This window comes from Lynx canadensis, chromosome X (genome assembly GCF_007474595.2).
Source record: "Lynx canadensis isolate LIC74 chromosome X, mLynCan4.pri.v2, whole genome shotgun sequence".
Lineage (NCBI taxonomy): Eukaryota > Metazoa > Chordata > Mammalia > Carnivora > Felidae > Lynx > Lynx canadensis.
In genome coordinates this window covers 61,891,177-61,910,767 of record NC_044321.2, presented here as the reverse complement: position 1 = coordinate 61,910,767, position 19,591 = coordinate 61,891,177, and the positions used below count along the sequence as shown (strand labels likewise).

The window sequence follows — 19,591 nt, the reverse complement described above, 5'->3', positions numbered from 1 at the left end:
CAAGATATGAATGTTTTTTAATCTTACAGTTAGCTTTATTATTTAGTGCTTTCCTTAATACTTTAGGAAGCAACTTTGCTTTAGGCTCTGAGGGTGGAATAATTTTAAATGATATTGCAATGCAAAGATAACTCTAAGTGGTTTTAAATTATAAATAATACTTTAAGAGGCACCTGGGTGGCTCAGTCAGTTAAGTGTCCAACTCTCGGTTTTGACTTAGGTCATGATCTCAAGGTTCATGGATTTTGAGCCCTGCATCAAGCTCCACTCTGACAGTGTAGAGCCTACTTGGGATTCCCTCTCTCTCTGCCCATCCCCTGCTCATTCTCTCTCTTAAAATAAGTAAATAAACTTAAAAAAAAACTTTAAGATAACAAACTTGTTCACCATTCATGTATTCATTCATTCAACCAAAATTTATTGAGCACTTATGGTCAAGGTATATATGTATTAGCCCTGTGTGACATGCTTTCTTATATATCAACAAGATAGTCTGTAAGGGAAGACAACACATATGTACAAATTGCTGATCTGAAAGATAAATTTAAAGTTCCCCAGAAGAGAATATGATAGAAATTACTGTGGAAGGAGGATAAGGAAATTCTTAGTCAAGGAGGGTGTAATTTGAGCTAAAGGGGGGGTAGTTTTTGCATATACATAGATGAAACAAAAAGCATTTAGGGAAAAATAAATACCATGAAAAAAGATAGCAGATGGGAAAATATGTAACACATGTCCCTAGCATAATAAAATAGTTGTTTCATTGAAGTACAGTGTGTGTAGGGGTGCCTGGGTGTCTCAGTCCGTTAAGTATCCAACTCTTGATATTGGCTCAGGCCATGATCTCTCTGTGAGATCAAGCCCCGCATAAGGCTCTAGGCTAACATCACAGAGCCTGCTTGAGATTCTTTCTCTCCCTCTCTCTGCCCTCCCCTGCTCATGCTCTATCTCAAAATAAATAAATAAACATTTTTTTAAAGAAATATAAAGTGTGTAAAAGGGAAAAGTGAAAGAGAAGCTAAGAAAATTCAGTTGCAACTAGAGTGCAGAGATCCTTAAATATCAGGCCAAGAAGTTTAGATTTTATTCTGAAGGCACTCAGTGACCATTGAAGGTTTTAGAACAGAGCATGACATAGTTGAAAGCTCCAATATAGGGAAATTATTCTGTAAATAATGATGTAGTGAGTAAAGATGGTGGTAGGAAAGACAGATGGTAATTATCTAATATCTTTCAAGTGTAGTTCTTAAAACAAAAGTTATATCAAAAATCTCAACAGCACCATCTAGTGCCTCAGCATAACACTGCCCAGTTTGTGGAAAACCTAGTAATAGGGCTAACAAAAAAAGACTAGATTAAGCTTAGGTGGTTTCCCTTTTTCCCATAATTGCACCTGAGTTCAGGGAGCCAATGGTGAAAGAGGTGGGTAGCTGGAAAAAAACCTGAGAAATAAACCAGAAGTTGGGAATAGTCACCTCGTTTTTCTCTTTGATCTTAGATATCCACCCTCATTGTTTTTGTCATATACTAACAGTTCTTGGTGAAAAATAATGAAATTTTTTAATCAAAGAAAAAATGGAACTGGCCAAGTTGTTAGCAGTAGTAAACCCGGGAAGTTATATCCCACCTACAACCACTACCATAGCTGTCTGTTTCTGTATTTATAATTCAGAGACAAGATCAGTCCCCTCTACTGTTGGGACTTCTTTATATTCAGTCTTTCCACCTTACAACCCCCAACCAACTCTTTCTTACTAGGGAGCAGAAACTGTGTAAAAGTCCAAGAAATAAGACTTCAGTAAAAAATTATCCACCATATTATACATTGATGAGGTGCTCCCACTTTCTTAAAGAATAAAAGAATCTGGAGGAACACTAGAAATCATTACTTCTACATTGTCTCATCCCTAGCTCTATCTGATCAGAGCTTGTTTACTGCCTTAATTGACTGTCTTGATATAACTTAACTAAATTAGACCAAGTAACAACCCCTTGGTATAAAGAGAAATGATAATGTATTGTTGAATAGTATGACTTTGAGAGTGAGTCTAGGAAGAGAACAAGGATAAACAGTTACAACAATACACTTACCCAGAAAGTATATTTCAACTAGTTATGCTACATCTTTCCTCAGAGCCTTAACTTATGGTGCAGATTTTAGAAATGTGTTTTACCTCTGGAACTTTTTTCTCTAATTAAAGCAATTGGATGAGCATCAACCAGTAGATGTTACCTAGGCATCTTTCTTGAAGAAAACAAGCATTTTCACCTAGATCATATTCTCCAAGTGAATTCAATGCTCTTCCAATAGGTAGATGATGATAGATATATAACTATAGGTAGATATAAGATAGATGAAATTTATATTTATGAAACTACTATCTTTAAAGATTTTATCTAATAGAGAAACAAACTCAATTAAAAGGAAGATTTACAGAATAGTACTAGAGTAATATGACTTAAAGAAAAGCAGAGATGTTTTAGCTAGGTCTTGAAGATTAAGAGTAAGTCCATTAGGCAAACTTGGATGGAAAAAAGAGGGGAAAAAGAGTTTCCTTTGAGCCTGTAGGACCCGAACCCTTCTCTTGGAGGCAAGATGCAGCTGAATATCTCTTCATTTCCCCACCACTTGTGCTTCCTACCATGGTCAAAAAGTATATATAATGACACTACAAAGTGAAATCTTAGTACTTCCTGTAATTTATTATCTGGTAAAAAATGGCAAGAAAAAAAATATATATATGTGTGTATGTATTTTAGGCACCAAGCAGACATTCCTAGAGAAATATGGATGGAGTTGGAAATCTGACAGTTTCTTCTGCCAGTAATAACACGTGCAATGATACCATTGATGACTTCCGCAATCAAGTGTATTCTACCCTGTACTCTATGATCTCCGTTGTGGGCTTCTTTGGCAATAGCTTTGTGCTCTATGTCCTCATAAAAACATATCATGAGAAGTCAGCTTTCCAAGTATACATGATTAATTTAGCAGTAGCAGATCTACTGTGCGTGTGTACACTGCCTCTCCGTGTGGTCTATTATGTTCACAAAGGCATTTGGCTCTTTGGTGACTTTTTGTGCCGCCTCAGCACCTATGCCTTGTATGTCAACCTCTATTGTAGTATCTTCTTTATGACAGCCATGAGTTTTTTCCGGTGCATTGCAATTGTTTTCCCAGTCCAGAACATTAATTTGGTTAAACATAAGAAAGCCAAATTTGTGTGTGTTGGCATTTGGATTTTTGTAATTTTGACCAGTTCTCCATTTTTAATGTCCACATCTTACAAAGATGAGAAAAACAATACCAAGTGCTTTGAGCCTCCACAGGACAATCAGGCTAAAAATCATGTTTTGGTCTTGCATTATGTGTCATTGTTTGTCGGATTTATTATTCCTTTTGTTATTATAATTGTCTGTTACACAATGATCATTTTAACCTTACTGAAAAATTCAATGAACAAAAAAATGTCAAGCCGTAAAAAAGCTATAGGAATGATCATAGTTGTGACAGCTGCCTTTTTGATCAGCTTCATGCCATATCATATTCAACGCACCATCCACCTTCATTTTTTACACAATGAAACTAAACCCTGTGATTCTGTTCTTAGAATGCAAAAGTCAGTGGTCATAACCTTGTCTCTGGCTGCATCAAATTGTTGCTTTGACCCTCTCCTATATTTCTTTTCAGGGGGGAACTTTAGGAGAAGGCTGTCTACAATTAGAAAGCATTCTTTGTCCAGTGTGACTTATGTACCCAAGAAAAAGGCCTCTTTGCCAGAGAAAGAAGAAGAAATATGTGAAGAATAATTTAAACCTATTTCTAATGCAAATCAATGAAAAGAGTTTCCCAAACAAGTATTATCTCAAACTATTTGTAATAAAAATAAGAATTTCCATTAATAATTTACAAATACTTAAATGAATGTGTGCCTATAAATATATCTCATTTATGAATCCACACTGTTAGGGGTCGTAAAGATATTTTAAGTGTTAAAAATTCGGTCCACAACCATGAAATAAATTATAAGTGGTTTGTTTGATCATTCACCAAAAGGTGAAGAATATTTTTGTCTTGGCATTGTTAAAAAAAATGGATCTGAGATCAAAGTTTTTCTCCTCAAATAAAAACTTTACAAAGGATAAGAAATAGCTTTTTAAGATACAAAATTAGCAATTAGTCCCCAATCATCCTAACATATCCCTTTGCAGGCATGTCATCAGATGAGAACTGGAATAACCAAGGACCTACATAAAATGTCCCATCACCCTCTTTCTTTGTAATATTGACTGACTAGGCAAAGTAGGGCAATTTTTTTTCCAAAATAGAATATGCAAGTGATAGAACAGTAATATCCAACCAAATACTCCTAAAGGCCCCATGCAATGTGCAATCTGGAAACTGAAGAATATAAACCTGGTCAAAAAACAGTTTGTGTCCAGTTTTCTTCTGCTCCTAACCCCAGGCTCTCAAAAGAGAATAGTGGAGTTTTTGTGGCTTATTGACATTATTATAGGTAATTCTCTCCCTATATGACATACAATCCTTCCTTAAGAAACTAGACAACTGGCACCTCCATATATGAACAAAAGTAATTTAAAATTTATCTAAAGAAGAGAGAAGGGATTCTACTTTTCTTCTACATGCTTATTACTGGTATCAAAACTAGCTCCAATAGGTTTCTGAATAAAAATTTGAATGTTGATATTACAAATTGTTTTAAGAAGTACTTATATTTATACAACTATGTCAGAGATTTTGCTCTATGATATACATTTATGAGTAGAAGTTATGTTTTATTATTGTTTTATACTTTTTACTTCTTCATTGGCATATTGACAGGAGTATCAAGGATATATTTACAGTGGGTTTTATATTACAGTGGAATCTTTGTTCTTAAGACACAACTTGATTATAGCTGAAATATAATATTAATGGCAAGGTTTTGCTGAAGTGTGGTCTGTTCCTTTATTCTGTGTTTCAAAAGGCACATTACCTCAGAGGAAATAAATGATAATGGTGAAGAAAAAAAGAAAGTTATGAAAGGAGAAGTTCTATCTGAATCTTCCATGTGTATGTTATTTCTATTTCACTTCTAATGTTGCAGCCCTTTAGGAAAACACTCAAAACAGAAATAAAGAGGACTTCTAAGGCATAGTAATAACTGGTGCCTACTTATTTTTATTTTTAACATACCTGAGATTTAGCAGTATCTACACTTTTATCCTATACCATTTTTCCTTGGTTGAGACAAAGATCAAACATACTATTTATCAAAAAAATCAGTCCTCATTTATCATGTACTAAGCTTTCTGTTATTCAGTAAGTATAGTGTGGTAGAAGAGCACTAAATTGGAAGCTAGAACACCTGGTTGCTAATCTTGTCTCTATTACTTACAAGTGGTGTAACTTTAAGCAAGTGACATGAGTTCTGATCTTCAGCTTCCTCATTTATAAAATAAGAATACTAATGCCCTGCCTTATTACAGGGCATTTTTGAAACTCAAATGTGATCATAACATACATACAGATGTTAACATACAGATGTTAAAGCTTTACTTTTAAATAATTTTAAAGTATATAGATGGTTTTGTTAAAAATAATGATTCATATTTATTACATGGATTCTAAATTTTGAAAGAATTAGAACAAAATATAGGCATAATGAAATTCTAATGCACATAAAAGAAACTTGTATCTTACTTATTCCCACCTCTAGGTGTTTTCCTATGTTTTCACTTCCACTAGCAGTCCACTTTCTCCCACATAGAAACATACCATAATTCAATCACCTACAATCTAACCATGATTTGTTATTCTTTAATGTCATTTATTTTTGTATCTTATATGAAACTGTTTAGTACTTATTTGCCTGTTTTTAATATGTGTATGTATTTTCTCCCAAAGTGGAATCATCATTTTATGGGATTATAAATTCCTTGAGGTTGAAAAATATGCCTTTTAACCATGGTACCTAATAATTATTGAGCTTTTATTCTGTTTTAAGTGCTTTATCTATATCAACTCATTTAATTCTTACAATTGCCCTGTGATATATATAACATTCTTATCCCTGTTTTGCTGACTTAGGAACCAAGGCACAAATAAATTAAGTAAATGTCCATTGTCAGGCAGCTAGTAAGGATCAGAACTAAGATTCAAATCTAGGTAGTCTGACTCCAGAGCTCAATTCCTTAATTTTCTATGCTACCCTGCTAGACCATGTTCTATCTTCAAAATAAAGAGTAGAAGCAAGGGTTTTTTCAATGATTTATTTGTTTATTTGACAAAATACATTTAAATAACCTACAGTCTTAATTTCTTTACATGAACACATGAACCATGAACTAAAGCCTATGATTTTATTTAGAAAAAAAATCTTAAGAATATTGTATGCTATCCTAGAATATTGACATTAGAAGGACTCTAATGTTTATAATTTCTAATGACTATATAATACCCTGTGGCATTACCATGACACAGTCTTCACATACATTTGGTCTATAACAGTTCTTTGAAATCCCATCAGCTATTCAAGTTCATTTTCATTATACACTTGACTTTTTTTAATTTTGTTCAGCTAATATAGGTCTGTATCTCAAAAAACGATTTCAAATGTTAAAGCAATGTTTTGTATTTTGTTCTCCAGAATAAACATAAATGGCTTTGTATACTCATCTCAGACTCTAAACTTTGGGATTTGGGGTTCTCAAAATCACCTGGCTTTCACTCTAAAGATTTTTCGTTTTTAATTGACTTTTAAATGGCCTTTTGAGATAATTAAATATATACCTCAATATCTAACTTTTACTAATCCTTTAGTAACCCCAACAGTGAAAATTTTTTAGGAACTTGAAAGATGAGATTATATTTTAGAGCAATGTAAATTTGTTGGCCCTTTTTAGTAAGTACTGTACTGGAGGTAGGAAAAGAAGCTCACTTATTCTATTCATCTTCATGTGTACATCCTGGGTTAGATTGCCTCGGTCCAATACTAAAACAGCAACATGGAGGAAATTTTGGGAAAATTGCAGAGTAGGAGGATCCTAAGCTTACCCCATCCCATGGAGACACCTAAATAACAGCCACCTCAGTGCAACTAACCCAGAAAATTACCCAAAGACTGGAAGAATAAACTGTCCACAGTTAATTGTAGAGAGCAGGCAACATCAAAAATGGCAGGAAAGTCAGACACCCAGTTTGAAACCAAACTTCTGGTGAGACTAACCACAAATGAGAGGGATACCACAAACACAAAGAAAGAAGAGGAACAGACCTCAAAACAGGCACCCCAGACATGAGGACCTGCAATGGGAAGACAAGTCCACATAAAACTTGGTTTTGTAAACCAGTGGAGCTTAACTTCATGAGTTATTACAATCAGTGAGGCTTAACTTTAGGTATTTTAAAAATCAGCAGGCTTAGCTCTGGGAAAGCTGGAGGATGATAGGAAAATGAATCCCCACCCTTAAAAAAACAGCATAATAAACAATTCTGGCAAGATACACCATAGAAGCAGCTAACTGAAAAATACCTGGTTATATGGAATGGAGATTTATTTACTAATCTGAGAACTTGCACTTGAGGGACAAGAATCTTTAGAAGATTTATCCAAGAACAAAAGAGTGGGTAGGCACCATTTCTGCAACCCACCCTCCAACCTAGATACCCAGATACCTGCATGAACCAGCATGAACACTTGCCACATAGCTTGCTAACACTGAGCTCACCATACCCATGGTCTCCCACAGACTTGCCCCACCAAACCCAACCCACTTGTAGGAGTTCCTCCAAAGTGGCTCTGACCAGCTCTCATTCTATATACCCCAACAGTGACTAGTACCCCTCCAAAGTGATGCTTGCCCTGAAAAAAAACGGGAAGATAAACACCCACATGAGTTCAACTTTATCCCCATTAGTGGCCTAGAAGCAGATCACTGAACTGACTTCAGGCCCTGCCCACCAACAAAAACCTCACAAAAAGAAGCATAAAAATAAAGCCCTGTAGTTTAAAGTCACTGAAAACTCCACAGATGTACTGTAGGCAGACATGTGGTCTGACGGCAAGACCTGCCCACCAAAAGAAGCCTCTCAGGGACAACACAGCAATAGCACCCTGCAGTTCAATGTGACCGAAACCTCAGCAAATGGGCTGAGGGCATACTTTTGGTCTGACCCAACTACAACCCAAAAGTGTCCCAGCCTGACCCATTAAAAGCACAAGGATCGAACCATTCTTGCAAAACAAAGAGGTTTTGCAGCTGACTGAACTGAAGACAAACACAACTCAACCAAACAGTAGGGTACATGCAACACACATAAGAGACACCACTGAACCACCTGGTTCTGGTGCACAAGGGTACATGGCACTGCAAGGCACTGCAAGACCTCTTCCTAAGACCAGTATTTTCAAGATCAGGAGACATGGCTGACTTTCCAAATACATAGAAACAAACAGAGAGTTAGATAGAAGAATATGTCCTAAATGAAAGAAAAGGAAAAAAAAAAAAAACACAGTCAAAAAGCAAAATGAATCAGAGATAAGCTATATACCTGATAGAGAATTCAAAGTAATGGTGATAAAGATACTCACTGGACTTGAGAAAGGAGTGGAGGATCTCAGTGAGACATTCAAAAAAGATTGAAAATGTAACAAAATAAACAATCAGAGATGAAGAATAACATAAATTAACAATATACTAAAGGGAATAAATAATAGACTAGAAAATGAACAAGAATAGATCAGCAAGAAGGATGACAGCAATAGAAAGCAATCAAACTGAACAAAAAAATAATAAATGAAAATGTGTTAAAGGAACTTGGTGACATCAAGTGTAATAACATGTGCATTTTAGATGGGTCACCTGGGTGGCTTAGTCAGTTAAGTGGACAACTATTGATTTTGGCTCAGGTCATGATCTCACATGAGATCATGCCCCATGTCAGGCTCTGCACTGACAGAATGGGGCCTGCTTGAGATTCTCTCTCCTCTCTCTCTCTCTGTCTCTGACCCCACTCACATGCTCTCTCTTTCTCTGAAAATAAATAAATGAACATTAAGAAAAACATTTGCATTATAGAGATACCAAAAGGGGAAGAGAAAGAAAAAGGGGCAGATAATTTACTTGAAGAAACAATAGTTGAAAAATTCCTTAATCTGGGAAAGAAAACAAATATCCAGATCCAGGAGGCACAGAGAGACCGCCAACAAAATCAACTGAAGGAGATCCACACGAAGACATACAGTAATCAAAATGGCAAAAGGTAGTGATAAAGATAGAAGTTTATTTTTTTAACTTTTTAAATATCCATTTATTTTTGAGAGAGAAAGAGAGAGAGAGAGTGCAAGTCAGGGAGGGGCAGAAAGAGACACTGAATCTGAAGCAGGCTCCAGGCTCTAAACTGTCAGCATAGAGCCCCACACAGGGCTCAAACCCACAAACCATGAGACCATGTCCTGAGCCGAAGTTGGACGCTTAACCAACTGAGCCACCCAGGTGCTCCAAGAGAGAACTTTAAAAGCAGCAAGAGAAAACAGTTACATACATAAAAAGGAAACTCTACTGAGCTATCAGCTTATACTCTTTAGCAAAAAAAAAAAAAAAATTTGCAGGACAGAAGTGACTAGCATTACATATTCAAAGCACTAAAAAGAAAAAAAGCATGCAGCCAAGAATACAGCAAAGGAGAGATAAAGAGTTTCCCAGACAAACAAAAGTTAAAGGAATTTATTACCACTAAACCAGCCTTACAAAAAAAATTTAAAGAGAATTCTTTGAGTGTAATAGAAAGGCCATAATCAGGAGGAAGAAAATTGGGAAAGGAAAAAATTTCACAGGTAAATACAAGCATAATAAAAATAGTAGATTAATCGATCATAAAAGCCATATATGAAAGACCCAATGTTAATATCATCCTCAATGGGAAAAAACTGAAACCTTGACAGGGATGTCTGGAACATGACAGGGATGTTCACTATCACCACTGTTATTCAACATAGTATTGGAAGTCCTAGCCTTAGCACTCAGGCAACACACAGAAATAAAAGCCCTCCAAATTGGCAAGGAAGAAGTCAAGCTTTCACACTTTTCAGATGACATGATACTCTGTACAGAAAACCGAAAAGATTCCACCAAAAACTGCTAGAACTGACCCATGAATTCAGCAAATTTCATGATATAAAATCAATGCACAGAAATTGGTTGAAATCCTATACACCAATAATGAAGCAGCAGAAGAGAAATCAAGGAATCGATCCCATTTACAATTGCACCGAAAATTATAAAATACCTAGGAATAAATCTAACCAAAGAGGTGAAAAAACCTATACACCGAAAACTATAGAAAGCTGATGAAAGAAATTGAAGAAGACACAAAAAAATGGAAAAAGATTCCATGCTCATAGATAGGAAGAACAAATATTGTTAAAATGTTGAGACTACCAAAAGAAATCTACATGTTCAGTGCATTCCCCATCAAAAATAACACCAGCATTCTTCACAGAGCTAGAACAAACTATCCTAAAATTTGTATGGAACCAGAAAAGACCCCAAATAGCCAAAACAATCCTGAAAAAGAAAACCAAAGCTGGAGGCATCACAATCCTGGACTTCAAGATGTAATACAAAGCTGTAATCATCAAGACAGTATGGTACTGGCACAAAAACAGACACTTAGATGAACCTAGAAATGGACCCACACATGTATGGCCAACTAATCTTTGACAAAACAGGAAAGAATACCCAATGGACTAAAGACAGTCTCTTCAGTAAATGGTGTTGGGAAAACTGGACAGTGACATGCAGAATGAACCTGGACCACTTTCTTACACCATACACAAAAAGTGAACTCAAAATGGATGAAAGATATAAATATAATACAGGAAGTCATCAAAATCCTTGAGGAGAAAGCAGGCAAAAAGCTCTGTGACCTCACCCACAGCAACTTCTTACTCAACACATTTCCAGAAGCAAGGGAAACAAAAGCACAAATAAACTATTGGGACCTCATCAAGATAAAAACCTTCTGCACAGCAAAGGAAGCAATCAGCAAAACTAAAAGGCAACAAATGGAATGGGAAAATATATTTACAAATGACATATAAGATAAAGGGCTAGTATCTAAAATCTATAAAGAATTTATCAAACTCAACACCTAAAAACAAATAATCCAGTGAAGAAATGGGCAAAGGACATGAATAGACACTTTTCTAAAGAAGACACCCAGATGGCTAACAGACACATGAAAAAGTACTCAATATCACTCCTCATCAGAGAAATACAAATCAAAACCATGATGAGATACCACCTTATACTAATCAGAATGGCTAAAATTAATAGTTCAGGCAATGACAGATGCTGGTGAGGATGCGGAGAAAGAGGAACCCTTTTCCATTGCTGCTGGGAATGGAAACTCATGCAGCCACTCTGGAAAACAGTATGGAGCTTCCTCAAAAAATTAAAAATAGAACTTCCCTACGACCAGCAATTGCACTACTAGATATTTATTCAAAGGATACAAGTGTGCTGTTTCAAAGAGGCACATGCACCCCAATGTTTATAGCAGTGCTATTGGCAATAGTCAAAGAATGGAAAGAGCCCAAATGTCCATCGATGGATGAATGGATAAAGATGTGGTTTATATATACAACATAATACTACTTGGCAGTCAAAAAGAATGAAATCTTGCCATTTGCACCAACATGGATGGAACTAGAGTGTATTATGATAATGGAAATTAGTCAGTCAGACAAAGACAAATATCATATGACTTCACTCATATGTGGAATTTAAGCACAAAACAGATGAAGAGAAGGGAAGGGAAGCAAAAATAATATAAGATTAGGGAGGGGGACAAAATATAAAAGACTCCTAAATATAGAGAACAAACTGGGGGTTGCTGGAGAGATTGTGGGTGGAGGGATGGGCTAAATGGGTAAGGGGCATTAAGGAGGACACTTGTTGGGATGAGCACTTGGTGTTATACATAGAGGGGTGAATCACTGGATTCTACTCCTAAAATTATTATTGCACTATATGCTAACTAACTTGGATGTAAATTTTGAAAAAAATTAAAAAATAGAAAAAGAAAGAAAAAAGAAGGAAGGAAGGAACATTTCAATATGGGGGTAGTGTTTGCCTGGAAGGAAGGAAGGGAGTGAGGAGGAAGAAAGGAAGGAAAGAAGGAAGGAAGGAAAGAAAGAAGGAAGGAAGGAAGGAAGGAAGGAAAGAACATTTCAATATGGGGGTACTGTTTGCCTTGGAAATCCAGAGTCAAGCATAGGGTAGGCCATTCAATGCCTACAAGTTGAGTTTTGGTTCCATTTTCATGAAAATAAGCTCTAACCTAGACTACATGTTAATCTTCCTGTTCTATCAGCTGCACTTGGATGATGTATCTCAAATGTAAATTGTGTCATTCATTTCATCTTTATAACAGTCAAGGACTTGAACCTTACAAAGTACTTAGTCTGTTTCATTACTTGTTGGATAATGAAATCAGAGAACCTCAAGATCACAAGAGACCTACAGAGTGAGTCCTATCCAAGCACTGATCCAGTGCTCAAATCCCATCCTCAACATTGCCATCAAGCAAAGGAGATAACCGTGCAGAACAGATGAGTAGACAGCCTGCTTTCTCTTTCAGTTGTGTTTATTAATGTCATTTGATAAAAGAAAGTACGGGCACCTTCTAATCTAGTGCAATAGGCAAAAGATGGCCAATGCTCTGATAATGCAAAATTCAGGTTGCAGAGAAATACCAGACCAGGTATACTCCTCAGGTTTTGTTATATTTTAAAATTTGCATTCCCTAAGGATTTGCATCAAGGTTTATCTTTTTCTACAATAGAGATTAAAACTATAACTAAAGCCAGAATTTCATTTGATATCCAAACACTCTTCAAGACGGAAAACTTGTTCATGATTGAGCATAATTATACTCTGTTCTTGTGTAAATTTAATTAGTTTAATTTTATACTTCTGGTTGCTATCGCCAATGAATAAAATACCTACAATTGCTCTAACACCATAGTAAGAATATAGTTAAACATTATTTATTTGGGCTGAACTACGCAGAATGAGTGCAAAGTCTGAATTTTTTTTCTTCAAAATGGAAGTATCTTCATTGCTTCTGCTGATTGTAAGGGCAATTATTGCTTATTTGAAGATATCAAGTGCAGGTAAAATCACACCATTTTCCCATTCCTAAAATATAATCAACATTAAAGAATCTGGTATACAGCCTTCCAAATATTTAACTATTGCTTAATAACAAATTATGTGACATTCTCCATAGCTTATAATAAGCGTCTGTAAACCACAGCCTGTGGGCCTACTTCCTGGTTTTGTGAATAAAAGTTGAATTAGGAAAAAAAGAAAAGAAAAGAAAAGAGAAGAGAAGAGAAGAAAAGAAAAGAAAAGAAAAGAAGAAAAGTTCATTGTGTGGATGTGGGATGCTGTTGGCCCTGAATACTACTTAGTGTAACTTCTAAATATACTTCTAAGTGCCCAAGTTTTCAGGAACTGAGGAATGTTCTCCTAGGTCCATGTTTTCCTTTCCCCAGAAGGCTGAACTTTCCCACCCATGGTTTTGGTATCAATGGGTGGTCCGTGTTAAAATGGTGCTTCCTCTCACTAATTTGATTTTTGTGTTTACCACATCTCTATCTACATCCTTAAATGTAAAATAAACTATTTCAAAATGATTTTTTTTTGCACTTCTAGAGTTGAAACAGACAGAAATGCGTAGTTCTGTTAAGGAAAAAATATATGAACCAGGGTAAAATAAAAACATTCATTTTCCAAAAAAAGAAAAATAGTAGATTAATCAATTATAAAATCAGAGTGGAGGCTAAAGCATAAAAGCAGTAAAGTAAATGATATCTATAAAAATTTCTCAAGGTATTCACAAAATAAAAGGATGTAAAGTAGGACATCATATACATAAAACATGGTGGGGGCAGTAAAAAATAGTCTTTTTAGAATGAGTTCAAACTTAACTGACCATCAAACCAATAGACTGATATATGTATGGGATGTTACATATACATATAATGATACCACAAATCAAAAACATGTAACAGATATGCAAAAAATAAGAGAAGGCAAATAAAGCATATCAGTAAATAAACCATCAACCACAAGGGAAGAGAGCAAAAAAAAAAGAGGAATAGACAAAAACTAAAAAACAATCATAAAACAAGTTTAAAAATGATAATAAGTACATACCTATGAATAATTACTTTGAATTTCAATGGCCTAAATGTTCCAATCAAAACTCATAATGCCACTGAATGAATAAAGGAAAACAAAGTCAATAATCACTTTGGCAACAGCCATAGAAACACTTTTCTATATAAGTCTCCTCTGGCAATGGAAACAAAGTAAAAAATAAACTATTGAGACTACATCAAAATAAAAATCTTTTCCTTAGTGAATGAAACCATCAATAAAACAAATAGGCGATCTGCTGAATAGAAAATGATATATGCAAATGATGTACCCAATAACAGATTACAATCCAAAATATAGAAAGAACTTATAGGACTCAACACAAAATAAAAGCAAATAATACAATTTAAAAATGGGCAGAAGAGAGAGAGAGACAAGAAGATGGCGGCGTAGGAGGACGCTGGGCTCACCGCGCGTCCTGCTGATCACTTAGATTCCACCTACACCTGCCTAAATAACCCAGAAAACCGCCAGAGGATTAGGAGAACGGAGTCACTGGACCCAAGAGCAGACGAGAGGCCCACGGAAGAGGGTAGGAAGGGCGGCGAGGCGGTGCGCGCTCCACGGACTGGCGGGAGGGAGCCGGGGCGGAGGGGCGGCTCGCCGGCCAAGCAGAGCCCCCGAGTCCGGCTTGCAAAAGCGGAGGGGCCTGACGGACTGTGTTCCGACAGCAAGCGTGACTTAGCGTCTGGGAGGTCATAAGTTAACAGCTCTGCTCGGAAAGCGGGAAGGCTGGAGGACAAAGGGAGGGTGAGCTGCGGAGCCCCCGGACGACAGAGCTCAGTTTGGCGGGGAACAAAGGCGCTCGCCAGCGCCATCTCCCCCGCCCATCCCCCAGCCAAAATCCCAAAGGGAACCGGTTCCGGCCAGGGAAATTCCTCCCTCCGCGCAAACACCCAACTCTGTGCTTCTGCGGAGCCAAACCTCCGGCAGCGGATCTGACTCCCTCCGGCTGCCACAGGGCCCCTCCTGAAGTGGATCACCTAAGGAGAAGCGAGCGAAGCCTGCCCCCCCTGCCGCCGTGCACCTTGCCTACCCACCCCAGCTAATACGCCAGATCCCCAGCACCACAAGCCTGGCAGTGTGCAAGTAGCCCAGACGGGCCACACCACCCCACAGGGAATCCCGCCCCTAGGAGAGGGGAAGAGAAGGCACACACCAGTCTGACTGTGGCCCCAGCGGTGGACTGGGGGCAGACATCAGGACTCACTGCGGCCCCGCCCACCAACTCCAGTTATACACCACAGCACAGGGGAAGTGCCCTGCAGGTCCTCACCACACCAGGGACTATCCAAAATGACCAAGCGGAAGAATTCCCCTCAGAAGAATCTCCAGGAAATAACAACAGCTAATGAGCTGATCAAAAAGGATTTAAATAATATAACAGAAAGTGAATTTAGAATAATAGTCATAAAATTAATCGCTGGGCTGGAAAACAGTATACAGGACAGCAGAGAATCTCTTGCTACAGAGATCAAGGGACTAAGGAACAGTCACGAGGAGCTGAAAAACGCTTTAAAGGAAATGCAAAACAAAATGCAAACCACCACGGCTCGGATGGAAGAGGCAGAGGAGAGAATAGGTGAACTAGAAGATAAAGTTATGGAAAAAGAGGAAGCTGAGAAAAAGAGAGATAAAAAAAATCCAGGAGTATGAGGGGAAAATTAGAGAACTAAGTGATACACTAAAAAGAAATAATATACGCATAATTGGTATCCCAGAGGAGGAAGAGAGAGGGAAAGGTGCTGAAGGGGTACTTGAAGAAATAATAGCTGAGAACTTCCCTGAACTGGGGAAGGAAAAAGGCATTGAAATCCAAGAGGCACAGAGAACTCCCTTCACATGTAACTTGAATCGATCTTCTGCACGACATATCATAGTGAAACTGGCAAAATACAAGGATCAAGAGAAAATTCTGAAAGCAGCAAGGGGTAAACGTGCCCTCACATATAAAGGGAGACCTATAAGACTCGTGACTGATCTCTCTTTTGAAACTTGGCAGGCCAGAAAGAATTGGCACGAGATTTTCAGGGTGCTAGACAGCAAAAATATGCAGCCGAGAATCCTTTATCCAGCAAGTCTGTCATTTAGGATAGAAGGAGAGATAAAGGTCTTCCCAAACAAACAAAAACTGAAGGAATTTGTCACCACTAAACCAGCCCTACAAGAGATCCTAAGGGGGACCCTGTGAGACAAAGTACCAGAGACATCACTACAAGCGTAAAACATACAGACATCACAATGACTCTAAACCCGTATCTTTCTATAATAACACTGAATGTAAATGGATTAAATGCGCCAACCAAAAGACATAGGGTATCAGAATGGATAAAAAAACAAGACCCATCTATTTGCTGTCTACAAGAGACTCATTTTAGACCTGAGGACACCTTTAGATTGAGAGTGAGGGGATGGAGAACTATTTATCATGCTACTGGAAGCCAAAAGAAAGCTGGAGTAGCCATACTTATATCAGACAAACTAGACTTTAAATTAAAGGCTGTAACAAGAGATGAAGAAGGACATTATATGATAGTTACAGGGTCTATCCATCAGGAAGAGCTAACAATTATAAATGTCTACGCGCCGAATACCGGAGCCCCCAAATATATAAAACAATTACTCATACACAGAAGCAACCTTATTGATAAGAATGTGGTAATTGCAGGGGACTTTAACACCCCACTTACAGAAGTGGATAGATCATCTAGACACACGGTCAATAAAGAAACAAGGGCCCTGAATGATACATTGGATCAGATGGACTTGACAGATATATTTAGAACTCTGCATCCCAAAGCAACAGAATATACTTTCTTCTCGAGTGCACATGGAACATTCTCCAAGATAGATCATATACTGGGTCACAAAACAGCCCTTCATAAGTTTACAAGAATTGAAATTATACCATGCCTACTTTCAGACCACAATGCTATGAAGCTTGAAATCAACCACAGGAAAAAGTCTGGAAAGCCTCCAAAAGCATGGAGGTTAAAGAACACCCTACTAACGAATGAGTGGGTCAACCAGGCAATTAGAGAGGAAATCAAAAAATATATGGAAACAAACGAAAATGAAAATACAACAATCCAAACGCTTTGGGACGCAGCGAAGGCAGTCCTGAGAGGAAAATACATTGCAATCCAGGCCTATCTCAAGAAACAAGAAAAATCCCAAATACAAAATCTAACAGCACACCTAAAGGAACTAGAAGCAGAACAGCAAAGGCAGCCTAAACCCAGCAGAAGAAGAGAAATAATAAAGATCATAGCAGAAATAAACAATATAGAATCTAAAAAAACTGTAGAGCAGATCAACGAAACCAAGAGTTGGTTTTTTGAAAAAATAAACAAAATTGACAAACCTCTACCCAGGCTTCTCAAAAAGAAAAGGGAGATGGCCCAAATAGATAAAATCATGAATGAAAATGGAATGATTACAACCAATCCCTCAGAGATGCAAACAATTATCAGGGAATACTATGAAAAATTATATGCCAACAAATTGGACAACCTGGAAGAAATGGACAAATTCCTGAATACCCACACTCTTCCAAAACTCAATCAGGAGGAAATAGAAAGCTTGAACAGACCCATAACCAGCGAAGAAATGGAATCGGTTATCAAAAATCTCCCAACAAATAAGAGTCCAGGACCAGATGGCTTCCCAGGGGAGTTCTACCAGACGTTTAAAGCAGAGATAATACCTATCCTTCTCAAGCTATTCCAAGAAATAGAAAGGGAAGGAAAACTTCCAGACTCATTCTATGAAGCCAGTATTACTTTGATTCCTAAACCAGACAGAGACCCAGTAAAAAAAGAGAACTACAGGCCAATATCCCTGATGAATATGGATGCAAAAATTCTCAATAAGATACTAGCAAATCGAATTCAACGGCATATAAAAAGAATTATTCACCATGATCAAGTGGGATTCATTCCTGGGATGCAGGGCTGGTTCAACATTCGCAAATCAATCAACGTGATACATTACATTAACAAAAAAAAAAGAGAAGAACCATATGATCCTGTCAATCGATGCAGAAAAGGCCTTTGACAAAATCCAGCACCCTTTCTTAATAAAAACCCTTGAGAAAGTCAGGATAGAAGGAACATACTTAAAGATCATCAAAGCCATTTATGAAAAGCCCACAGCTAACATCATCCTCAACGGGGAAAAACTGAGAGCTTTTTCCCTGAGATCAGGAACACGACAGGGCTGCCCACTCTCACCGCTGTTGTTTAACATAGTGCTGGAAGTTCTAGCATCAGCAATCAGACAACAAAAGGAAATCAAAGGCATCAAAATTGGCAAAGATGAAGTCAAGCTTTCGCTTTTTGCAGATGACATGATATTATACATGGAAAATCCGATAGACTCCACCAAAAGTCTGCTAGAACTGATACATGAATTCAGCAAAGTTGCAGGATACAAAATCAATGTACAGAAATCAGTTGCATTCTTATACACTAACAACGAAGCAACAGAAAGACTAAAGAAACTGATCCCATTCACAATTGCACCAAGAAGCATAAAATACCTAGGAATAAATCTAACCAAAGATGTAAAGGATCTGTATGCTGAAAACTATAGAAAACTTATGAAGGTAATTGAAGAAGATTTAAAGAAATGGAAAGACATTCCCTGCTCATGGATTGGAAAAACAAATATTGTCAAAATGTCAATACTACCCAAAGCTATCTACACATTCAATGCAATCCCAATCAAAATTGCACCAGCATTCTTCTCGAAATTAGAACAAGCAATCCTAAAATTCATATGGAACCACAAAAGGCCCCGAATAGCCAAAGGAATTTTGAAGAAGAAGACCAAAGCAGGAGGCATCACAATCCCAGACTTTAGCCTCTACTACAAAGCTGTCATCATCAAGACAGCATGGTATTGGCACAAAAACAGACACACAGACCAATGGAATAGAATAGAAACCCCAGCACTAGACCCACAAACGTATGGCCAACTCATCTTTGACAAAGCAGGAAAGAATATCCAATGGAAAAAAGACAGTCTCTTTAACAAATGGTGCTGGGAGAACTGGACAGCAACATGCAGAAGGTTGAAACTAGACCACTTTCTCACACCATTTACAAAAATAAACTCAAAATGGATAAAGGACCTAAATGTGAGACAGGAAACCATCAGAACCTTAGAGGAGAAAGCAGGAAAAGACCTCTCTGACCTCAGCCGTAGCAATCTCTTACTCGACACATCCCCAAAGGCAAGGGAATTAAAAGCAAAAGTGAATTACTGGGACCTTATGAAGATAAAAAGCTTCTGCACAGCAAAGGAAACAACCAACAAAACTAAAAGGCAACCAACGGAATGGGAAAAGATATTTGCA

General features: G+C 37.4%; 1 protein-coding gene across 5 annotated transcripts in view; it reads left to right on the top strand.

Moving 5' to 3' along the window:
- The window catches only part of CYSLTR1 (cysteinyl leukotriene receptor 1), a 49,517-nt gene extending 42,839 nt beyond the window's left edge, over positions 1-6,678 (top strand). For all 5 annotated transcript variants that reach the window (XM_030305184.1, XM_030305185.1, XM_030305183.1 and 2 more), the window contains one exon: positions 2,761-6,678. In XM_030305184.1, coding sequence (XP_030161044.1) covers positions 2,788-3,810 — 1,023 coding nt within the window. In that variant the 5' untranslated portion in view covers positions 2,761-2,787 and the 3' untranslated portion in view covers positions 3,811-6,678. The remainder of the gene's footprint in view (positions 1-2,760) is intronic.
- The last annotated feature ends 12,913 nt before the right edge of the window (positions 6,679-19,591 follow it).